The sequence below is a fragment of the Phaseolus vulgaris genome, chromosome 8 (assembly GCF_051622355.1).
Source record: "Phaseolus vulgaris cultivar YP4 chromosome 8, ASM5162235v1, whole genome shotgun sequence".
Lineage (NCBI taxonomy): Eukaryota > Viridiplantae > Streptophyta > Magnoliopsida > Fabales > Fabaceae > Phaseolus > Phaseolus vulgaris.
The window spans coordinates 21246354-21257803 of NC_143505.1; the positions used below are offsets into that span (position 1 = coordinate 21246354).

At 36.6% G+C, this 11450-nt stretch overlaps 1 protein-coding gene across 1 annotated transcript; it reads right to left on the reverse strand.

Moving 5' to 3' along the window:
* Positions 1–7827: 7827 nt before the first annotated feature.
* Positions 7828–10384, reverse strand: LOC137825482 (putative glucan endo-1,3-beta-glucosidase A6). The gene is made up of 3 exons (XM_068631148.2): positions 9800–10384; positions 8421–9719; positions 7828–8202 (listed from the first exon to the last, which is right to left on the reverse strand). The coding sequence occupies exons 1-3, from the start codon at positions 9858–9860 to the stop codon at positions 8165–8167; spliced, it is 1398 nt and encodes a 465-aa protein (XP_068487249.2). The 5' UTR covers positions 9861–10384; the 3' UTR covers positions 7828–8164.
* Positions 10385–11450: the final 1066 nt, after the last annotated feature.

Consider the following 11450-nt stretch of genomic DNA (forward strand, 5'->3'; position numbering starts at 1 on the left):
GCCCAAGAGGAGAAGACAAGGAGACAGCAGGCCGCCAGGTTCGTCCTCATTGGTCGTGACTTATACCACTGAGGGTATACTCGACCCTTGTTAAATTGTATCTCAAAAGATCAAACCAACTACATCATGCGTGAAATACATGAAGGTGTATGTGGCAGTCATTCAGGTGCAAGGATTATGACTGCTAAGGTACTCAAATAGGATATTATTGGCTGACTGTTCAGAGCGATTGTGCAGAGTTTGTACGTAAATGTTTGAAGTGCCAAGAGTATGGCGCTTTATCTCAGTAGAAACCCGAGTACATTACATTATCTCTCCTTGACCCTTTGCAAAATGGGGGATGGACATCATTGGGTCCTTCAGCCTAAGAAAGAGACAATGCAAATTTCTATTAGTCGGAGTTGATTACTTTACCAAATGGATAGAGGTCGAACCCTTAGCGGTGATTACAACACAAAATGTTCAAAATTTCATATGGAAGAACATCATATGCCGTTTTGGCATACCACACGCTATTATCACTGACAACGGTCGACAATTTATTGATCGAGAGTTAACAGAGTTCAATGAAAAGCTTAACATTAAACATATCACTAGCTCGATATAACATCCCCAAACCAATGGATAGTCCAAGGTCGCGAACAAGGTAATCCTTAATGAATTGAAGAAAATGCTTGGCACAACGAAGGGCAAGTGGACCGACGAGCTCATCAAAGTCTTATGGGCTTATCGGTGTACACCACAAACCACCACTCAGAAAACTCCATACAACCTAACGTACGGTACTGAAGCTATGATCCCAGTAAAAGTCGGGGAACCTTCCCTACAACGTCAACTATTTGATGCCAGTCTAAATTAGGAAAGTTTATTGGTCGGACTAGACTTGATTAATGAATTTAAAGACAATAGTAGAATTAGAGAGGAGACTTCCAAGATACGAGCGGCTAGAAGGTATAACTCAAAAGTGACCCCTCAAAGCTTTCAAAAAGGAAACTTGGTTTGGCGAATGCACGACAAAGCTAGGAAGAATGAAGGAAAGATTTCAAGCAACTAGGAAGGATTGTTTCGAGTTAAAGACATGGTAGCTGATGGAGCTAATTTAAAGTATTTATCAGTAAAAGTTGTACCTAGAACGTGGAATGTCACACATCTCAAGTTTTATTATAGTTAATAAATTGAACATTGTACTTTTTCCTTGCTCAGTTGTTTTATTCCTAAGGAGGATTTTTGACCGAGAAGGTTTTAACAAGACACTTTAAAATTACATACTTGTTATTATTTTAGTTATGGCGAACACACTAACACTATACTATCCTCTCAAGGCAACTCACTCGGTTGTTTTATTCCTAAGAAGGATTTTTGACTGAGAAGGTTTTAACAAGACACTTTAAAATTACATACTTGTTATTATTTCAGTTATGGTGAACACACTAACACTATACTATCCTCTCAAGGCAACTCACTTAAACACTTAGTAGCCCTTTCGAGCGAACACATAATACACTACTATAGCTGAAGAGTCAAGCCACATAAAACACTTTGGTTAAGGTAGCTTTCTTAACAATTAGTATCCCTTACTGACCGAACATGCAATGCATCAATATGGTTAAGGAAACTGCCTTAAAACAACAATCCTACCACTCCTAAATTTATAATTGTTGGTCATGGAATCTCGCTTAACAATTAACAACCCTTACAAAACAAATGTGTAATGCGATCAATGACTGTACAACCGACTCGACAATACAACAATTCAATTTATTAATTGAAGAATGACATTCAACCTACTTAAAATTATTTAGAAGAAGAATAAGCTTTTAATCTGTCAAAAGTTTAATATATTATTGCAAGTGAACACTCGGTGTTCAACAAGAAAAAGAACAAATTAAAAGCTCAAGCGACATTCAAAAGATCTTATTTCTAACGGTCATTCGCATACAACTTGTTCAAAAAAACAACGCTCTGCCTAATTTGACATATATCAGGTCAACATTTAAATCTTTTTCAAACAGTTTATTCAAGTTATCAGTTTAAAGAACCTGATTAAGGTTCAAGCGCTCGATATATATTTTTTATACGAGTTCAAGATAAGAAAAATACAATAAAGAAGTTAAGTCGGCAAACAAAAATAACAATGCAAATAAAGGAAGAGAAGACATTGCGAAGACAAATCGAATTTTAATCTATGAAAAGTTCAATATATTATTGCAAGTGAACACTCAATGTTCAACAAGGAAAAGAACAAATTAAAAGCTCAAGCGACATTCAAAAGATCTTATTTCTAACGGTCATTCACATACAACTTGTTCAAAAAACAACGCTCAGCCTATTTAACATATATCAGGTCAACATTCAAATCTTTTTTCAAACAGTTTATTCAAGTTATCAGTTTAAAGAACATGATTAAGGTTCAAGCGCTCAATATATATTTTTTATACGAGTTCAAGATAAGACAAATACAATAAAGAAGTTAAGTCGGCAAACAAAAAGAACAATGCAAATAAAGGAAGAGAAAACATCGAAGATAAATTGGCTTTTAATCTATCAAAAGTTCAATATATTATTGCACGTGAACACTCGATGTTCAACATTAAAAGCTCAAGCGACATTCAAAAGATTTTATATCTAACGGTCATTCACATACAACTTGTTAAAAAAACAACGCTTAGCCTATTTTAACATATATCATATTGGCATTTGAATTTTTTCAAACAATTTATTCAAGTTATTAGTTTAAAGAACCTGATTAAGGTTCTAGTTATTAGTTTAAAGAACCTGATTAAGGTTCTAGCACTCGGTATATATTTTTTTTACGAGTTCAAGATAAGACAAATACAATAAAGAAGTTAAATCGACAAACAAAAAAAAAACAACACAAATAAAGGAAGAGAAGACATTGCATCATCAAAAGATGTAAGTTAAATTTTTCAAAGCCCACACCCGAGACCCAAAGGGAATTTCAAATTAAATATAAAAAGTAAAAAATAAATTACAAATTACAAAGGAACTGATGGCAAAGGCCTCTGGATGCTATCAGGCGCGAACAACTCTTCCAATGAGTGTTCGTTGATAAGTGCCTAATTTCAGTAATATTTTATATTAAAATATAGGTACTTACGAAGATTTATTGCTAATTTACATATAAAATAATTCCTAATTTATGAAATTATAACTTTTTACATTTTTTATGATCTTTATTTGAATAAGAGCATTTTATTCCTAAATTTGGTGTTAATTGCAGGTTTTTAGGAAAGATTGGAGATTTGGATTAAAGAATAATTATTTGACCTAAAAAGAGTAAGCTGAAAGATCCCAGAATAGAGAAAAGCGACGGAAAAGCCAATTTCGCAACAAAAGTATCTTGCTCAAGTGAATTCTTGCTTGAGTGAGAATACGTCATACAGATTGGTCATTTTTTATGTTTTATCACTTAGCTCATTAGCACGACACATGAAACGACCTAACCCTAGAAAATTAGGTTAAATAAAGGGCTAGAGGCTCAACCCTAGTGTACTAGATTGAGAGGAAAATACCATAGAATGAATTGTAACCCAATTGGAAGAATGAAAGGTGTTAGAAGTATGCGTGGCTAATTCTACCATTTGGGATTGGGAGTAATCTATTAAAACTCTTATATATTGAGGTGATATCTTATATATTAATATTCAGTTCTTGATTGATTATTGGTATTGTTGTTTTAATTTTAACTTTCCGTAACAAATTGAGAATCTTAAATCTGACTGGGAGGTATTTTTAGGGTTCAGACCTAGACAACAATACTTAACATATTTGAGTGTTAGGGATAGACTAGAAATGTTAATTTTCATTAACGTCCGAGTGTGATTCAAAGTTGATTTTATAAATATGTGAGAGATCGATATTTAGGAAACATTCTTAAGGATTTTATATCCGAGGGATCGATATAAATGAATTTTCTACGAGCATCAATTTCAATCAAAGAACTTAATATTAACATGCTAATCAAAATACATGAGAGTGAGAGAGATGAAACCTAATCCCAATTTTTCCAATTAAAGCAACTAATTCTTTGTTTGTTTTCTTATTGATAATTGCCAACATAACAATTCAACACTATTTTTATTGTTCTATTTCATATTTAGTGATTATTGTACTTGATAATTCACTGTTTCTTGTGGGATCGATATTTGTCCTTAGGGACAATTATTACTTCTGACAACGCAGTGCACTTGTCATAAAAAGGCATCATTCGCCCTCTTCATTTTCTCTTCCTCCACCACCTTCGCCTTAACCTTCTTCTTCGTCATCACCACCAACCGATACCAACTCACCATTGATGATGTCTTTAGAAACATCATAACGTTTGTCGTCAATAGGAATCCCATGGAAGAATATTGCTTGTCGAATGCCTTGGTTAAATCCCTCCTTTCTAACACAGAGGAGGAACAACTGGTAGTAAGCCAGCTCATTGGCAACAACCTTATGTTTTTCCATCACCTCCTTTTAAGCCTTGATCGCATCACTACGACCTTGCTCAGTTTTTTGAAGATTGGCCTCTAGAGCAACATTCTTAACCTTCACGCCGTCAAGTTCAGTATTTACCTAACACATTTGTTCTTCCAAGGACCCCATGGCTTCTAAAGTCGCCTTCAACCAGTTGAAGGACTCGTCCAACACGAATTTTAACTTGGCCACCATAGTGGCAAAGTTCTTTCCAACTCATTTTCGATCGTCTGGTCGATAATGAACGACCTGCTGATCATTTCTACCATGTTCGATACCATTTTGTCAATTGGGACAGTGGCAAAGATGTTCTCCTCTTCAGGAGTGCAAGCAATTTGCACTTCCCAAGAAACTTGCAACCGCTCGCCAACTAGTGAGGAAAATGAGGACCTGAATTCTAGTCGGGGTGGAGAAGAGGACTGACGCGATGATCGAGCAGGCCTACCCCTTTTCTTTTCCTTAGAGGGTCACTCATAAGTGCAAGGGGGGCACCAAATCTTTTATAGGGGCAGATGAGCCCCCCTAATCATCTCTAGCGACCCCTTTTTCCGCTTGGCCGCCTGATGGCACAGTTTTTTCATGACGTTGGAAGCATCAGGGTGAGTTTGAGCCATGATTCCTGCAAGTTAAAAGAAAATTAAACACAGTCAACAAATTGAATAAAAACACCAACAACTTAAACACTACGTACTGGAAAAGTCCACCCAACGGTTGGTTGATTCGTATACGGTCAGTATTTTCCGAGTAGGAAACCTATTCAGAAGCTGATTGAATAGTACATAGAAAACTTCTTTGTCCTGAGAGGTCACGGAAGACCTCGACCATGATTTGTAGATTGAGTCCAATGAAAAGGAAATTTAGGTTTCCCCTTAGAATAAAAAAAATAAGGCTTGTCATTCGGTTTGATAAAGATTTTGAAATACCTCTCTTTAAAGTTTTTATAGGAAGAGGTATAGGGAGGAAAAATAATGTTGCCCATACAACTTGACAACGAAAGCTAACCCACAATATGGGTTGGCCAAGAATTGTAGTAGAAGAGAAAGGATTGTGGGATGACCTCAATCGAAAGGCATCTTAAATAAGCTTAAAGCCCTGGAGGGCCGCCCATGAATTTGGATGTAGTTGGGTAGGAACAATGTTAAGGATCTTAAAGACCCCCATTGTGAATTCATAAAAAGGCAAGGTCACATGCAGATCATTGAAAAGGGAGGTGTAAGCAAGGAAAAAGTCATGAGAACCATTTTCTCGACTATGACAGACCGACTGTGACAGACCCGATCGGTGTGATTACAATTATAGGTTGCAACCATGTTCGACGGGGAGTCTGGTTTTAACATAGAAACTTTAGACAGAAACCCATCTAAAGTAGAGGAACCCCTAAAGCAAGTGGGTATATCAAGAATGCGTGGGTCAACCCACTCATAACTAGGATAGTGAGACGGTCGGGTAGTAAGGTCAATTGCATGGCTAGAGCAACCCATATCCCTCACCTCGTTAGGATAAGAATGTGTGCGTTCTAATGATGAAGAACATGAAGGAAGACTAGAAGAGCTAGAAGAAGAAGTCATTACTAACCTCTTGAAGAACAAGTGTAGAAAATGAAGATGAAAAGCAAACTGAAGCACTCGAACGAAGGGGGTCGACACTCGAACAACTCTTTAAAGCTCAGGTTCAAGGTAAGAGGATGGAAAACGTAGCAAAGTTCAAACAGGTTCCTGTTTATAGATTTTTGAAAGTGAAGGAACGAAACGTCGTTCAGTATGACACCATTAGAGAGACGCACGTCCTATCTCTGACACAACATTTAATGCGTCAAAGTCACTTTATAACTCGAAATGCCCACCAGTCACATCCAAACTCTTCTAAAAGTAAACATTCATCGAGTCTAAGGGGCAAGTGTATTGGTCAGGACCGAGTGAGCCATGTTACTCAGCCTCGATGACCAATCGACCTATTAGTTAACCACATTAAAAGCACAATTACAATAAATGACAAATAAGGAAACACCCTATAAATCAGGGTCACATCCTATCAAATCTGGGTGACACATTGAGAAATCAACTAACACTGATTTATTAATGATGTGCTTCAAACATACCTCCCTATAAATCACGATTATACTCCAAGAAACCAGCTAACACTGATTTAGTATAGATAGACCCATCAGTCAGATGGTCCATTACTAAATATTATAAATAAACTTTTTACAATGATATAAAGTACGTTTTCATCAGTTTTACAATACACTAATAAAGAGTATTTACTTCATCGTCTTGGAAATCTTTTATAAATTTATTCCAAACGCCGAAGAACTAAGGAGAAGAAACGTTGAAGGAGAAGCGAACAGACATCTTGAAACACAAATGGGATTCCAACTTTAGAATAACTCAAAAAAGTATCTTTAAAATAACCCTTAGTTAGAAATTAGTTTATTATATACAGAGAGTGGTCTTTAAGTGTTTTAATCCAGTAAAATTAAAGAAACTTTCCATTACTCCACATGCTTTTCATCATATCCATTTAAATTTACTAAAATATTCTTTTTTTTTTAGTTGCTAGAATCTACTATTTTATGAAAGTTTATTTAGTCTCGTCACCTAAATTGAAAATTCTAAAATACCAACTATAGATATGCAAGATTGGATAAAAAAAAAGAGCCTAAAAATACCCAATAAATTCTCAATCTCATTCTCCTATACTGTTTACTTTACCATTATAGAAAAATCAATAACCATAGTGTGCTAGTTAGGGAAGGAATGCCTAATTATTTTTTGAAAGAAAAAGCATTATATATATAATTTAAACAAAAATAAAAACCCAGTAAAAAAAGGTAAAATACAAATTTAATCAATCCAACCGCTAAATTTCATGATATAATCTTAATAATAACGAAAATCAAACTTTACATAATTTATTTTTTTATAAATAAGCTATCCAATAACGAATATTTAGATACTCAATATATAATATAAAAAATTAAACGATAGAATTCAATAATACAAGAAAGTTGGAAATAATTCTAAAATAGTATGGAATTTTGTAGAGACTATCTAATAAATTATAAAAAAATTTAACAACCTAGAAGCAATAACATTAAAAAAGTACATAACCCCCATATCAAAGCAAAACTCAACGATAAGTTGAGAGTGTAGTGGACCACCAGAGGCCACAAAAACATAGTTAAGACCAATTGGACCTACCTCCTACCTAACCTAAGGCTGTTTTGGAGCCGTTAATAATCAACCAAGAAAGAGAAAATATTTCAAACCATTTCCATAAAAATGATTGTGCAAATTACTATTATATAAAATGATTATAGTCCTCACCACTAGAAAACAATGCAAGTTGAGTAAATAGAAATATTGCACTTTCTTCATCACTTTTTCTAGTTCAAGCAAACCATGAGTTCATGACGACCCAATTTTGGCATAGAACTATTACATAAAATGAATGAATGTTGAACAAAGATGTAAGTTCTTATCTAATGACCAAATGATTCAAAATCATTCACCAATGTAAGTTCCTCCTCATTGGCTTGGGATGCTACCTGTAGGAGGAACACACATTCATGAAATGAAAGCAACAAAAGGGTCCTCTAAAATTCTAAATTATCAAACAAATAATCATTGTATGATTGAGTCATTAAAACCCCATTTCCGTTATTTGTTTGTTTCCTCCTCCATCAAAGTGTCACACTTGGGAACTTGCAAGATCCATAACCTAAATAACACAAGATGAAACAAATTAGCATGAAACAAATCAACAAAACCCAATTTAAATTAAAAAAAAAAAACACATTTCTTCAAATACTTGACAAAATCAAACCAATTGCGGGAGCACAATTTTAATGTAATGGTGCTAAAATTAATCAGAAATCACAATAAGGAAAAAAATATTGTAATTTTTGTAGAAAAATGAGCAAATGAATTTTAACTTACTTGGATCTTTTGCTGTTTGTGTGGCAAGGCCATTGAAGTAACAAGTTGCACCAATCTTCTTAAACTGCGCCCAATAAGCACTGAAGGCATAGCTCGCGTGCCAGAAAACCGAACCGGGTTTAAAGCACTTCCCTCTTGTTTGGATCGGGTCGCACGTGCCATTCCCTTGCGAGCACGCGTACGAGAGAGCCGCCGCCAGCTCCGTCACATTATCCCGGCGCGCCGCCACGCACCATATTTTCCCCTTAAATTTTTCGTTATTCTCCGGCGCCGGAAGCGGCTGGAAGTCCGACTCCGGCGTCTTCCCCGACAAATCAATGTCAAAAACCCTGGACCCGTTTGGGTGCAGCAACCCGAAGTGGCGCTCCGTGCCCGGACCCGATTTCTGGTTTTCATTAAAAAGAGCGAACAAAAAAGACGGAAGAAGCGAACCCGGTCGAGCCGGGGTCCCAACACGCGGTTTTCTCGTAACCTTTTTTATGAAATTTCGGTTGTAAGTGGCAGCGTTGTAGACATTCGCTCCAATCTGGTCAAGGTCCCCGCCATTGGGCCAACCCGTTTCCGCTACAAAGATCCGAATACCCGGAAAACCAAGTTTTTCCATTGCGAAATAAACAGCGTCCACCATCTGGTCGAAGAGGTTGGTGTAAACCAAACCCGAACCCGGATCCGTTACTGTAATATTATTGGATTCAAATAGCGCATAATCGAGGTTTATATTAACCGGATCAGAGGACCATGCGAAGAAAGGGTAAACGTCTAAGAAGAAAAAGGATTTGGTTCGGTTGAGGAACTTCAACATGGGTTTCATGACGGGAACAGCTATGTCTTCACGAAACGCAGCGTTTGAGGGAGGGAAAGAGGTTTGGAGCACGTCCATGGCGGAGGAGGTTCCGACCTTCACTTTACGGATCCCAAGGGATTTGAGGGCGTGTTTGATGCGGCGCATGGCGGGGACGACGTGGCGCCACGTGGCGTTGGTGGTGCTGCTGATGATTTCGTTCCCGACGAGGATGTAACGGATGCGGGTGTTGGGGAGGAAGGCTGCGACGTTCGACGACACCCATTTGTCGGCGAGCGTTTGGTTGGAGGAGATGTTCATGATGAGGTCGTTGGGCACCATGACGGAGACTTGGAGGCGCGTGTGCTGAAGCGCGTGGAGGATCGCCGGGTTGGCATCGTAGAGCTTCACGCGCTTCGAGTGAAGGGAGGTTAGGTGGGAGACGGATTGTCGCGCCGGCGGAAGGTTGTCGCCGAGCTGGCCGTAGCAGATTCCGGGTTGTGGGGAGAACGTTGCAGCTGTGAAGAAAAAAAAATCAGAAAGATTGCGTTTTGAAAGAAGATGGTGTAATGGAAGCTGAAATATTGGGGTTGCTTACTTGAAATGCTGAACAGTAAAATGAAAGATAGTAACAGAGGAATGAAAAGAAGCATAGCCATTTTTGTTTTGGCTATGGTTCTTTGAGGGTTGGGAAAAGGAGACTTTTTCGGTGTTGTATGTTTCTCAACACCTGGAACGACGCGTGTGAGGGTTTGATGAAGCTAAAATAAGAAGAAGAAAGGAAACAATGCGGTTTGGTTGTGAGGGAAAAAGCCAAAGGGGTTTTTTCTGGGGAAGGTAAAATGGAAGCTGTATTCCACAGAGAGGATATAGATGGAATGAATGGGTGAAATTGTGTGGGAAGACGAGCTTTGGTTTTGGGGTTTAAGAAAGGAGAGAGGGATCATTGGTGGGTTGAACAATTGCAACGACTATTTGCAAATGGGGAATATTATCTTTTTCTCACTCGCTATTTTTTCTCTTGCAAAAGTGATATTAATGTTAATAGTAGAGTTGTGATTCATATAATTACTACAGAGAATCTAGTGAAAGGAGTGGGGACCATGTTGTTCTTTAGCTTTGGATAGAGAGCATGATTGTAGTTTCCTCTTAATTGTTGATTTATTTATGGGTGAGTGTGGGTGTTTCTAGGAAGAAGAGGAAAAGTGGATGATATAGTGAGCCTGAAAAAGGTGTCACAGTACGTATATGTGCCAGAAAAAGAAGCTAGCCGTTTGAGTCATAAAGCAGGATCCTGTCGAAGTACAACCATTTGGTAAATCAATGTTATGATATCTATAAATGAAAAATTAAAATTAAAAAATTACATTAGCAATAATATTTTTAAATTTAGAATAATATAAATGAATTAATAATATTGCTTAATAAAAAAAATTAATTTAATGTCCTTAAAACAATTATTACTACACTAGAAAGAAAAAATGCTAAAAGTTGTTGGTCTGAAAAGATAACCAAAAAGCCATTGATGCCCAGACAGAGATTGTTTTTTCCTTTATGATACAGACACCGACACTGCTCCTCTGAAGGTTATAGAACTCTGTTTCACTGTTTTTCCATAATTTCTCTTTTATTTTCTAGTCTTTTGTTTTTTTTTCCTGCATCCAAATATCTGCAATTAGGTAATACAAGAGAGAATTTTATTACTTTTAATTATGATCAAATAATTATACGATTTAATTACATTTTTAGTTTTTAGTTTTTAGTTTGTGACAGTAAAATGCATAGTTTTCATCTTTGAATAAGTTTTAGCTTCCCTTTGCTTCTAGAATGAATGTACTCTTCACAAAATAAAAATAAAAATAAAAATAAGAGAACGAAATGAACTTGTTTAAATTTGCTTATATGAATGAATATGCAAGGAAAGAAAGGTGAGGATACGTGAATAACTTCTCTCCTCTTTTTCACTAATGTATTTCTTTTCTTCACTAATGCATTTTGTTTTGGAGAGATTTAAGGGATAATGATTTATGTGTATTAGTCGATTTAGGAAGAAGTGAACAAGCGAATTTGTAGGGAAAAGGTCGGGGGTGTCTCGGGTATAGAAAGTTAATTGGATAATATGGAGATGACTAAATTGTCCTCACTTTTTACATTGTGCGTGGTAGAGATTCTTGACCAATGCAGTGTCATACAATTTTTTTTTATTGTAGGCAGAGATTCATTTAACCATGGTAGCTAAAGGTTCGAAA

Bases quoted from the DNA above. Each gene is read 5' to 3' on its own strand.
- LOC137825482 (XM_068631148.2), bottom strand. From the start codon at position 9,860: ATGGCTATGCTTCTTTTCATTCCTCTGTTACTATCTTTCATTTTACTG. The intron at 9,720-9,799 runs GTAAGCAACCCC...TTTTCTTCACAG, and splicing joins TTTACTGTTCAGCATTTCAA to CTGCAACGTTCTCCCCACAA. The intron at 8,203-8,420 runs GTAAGTTAAAAT...TGTGTTATTTAG, and splicing joins ACAAACAGCAAAAGATCCAA to GTTATGGATCTTGCAAGTTC.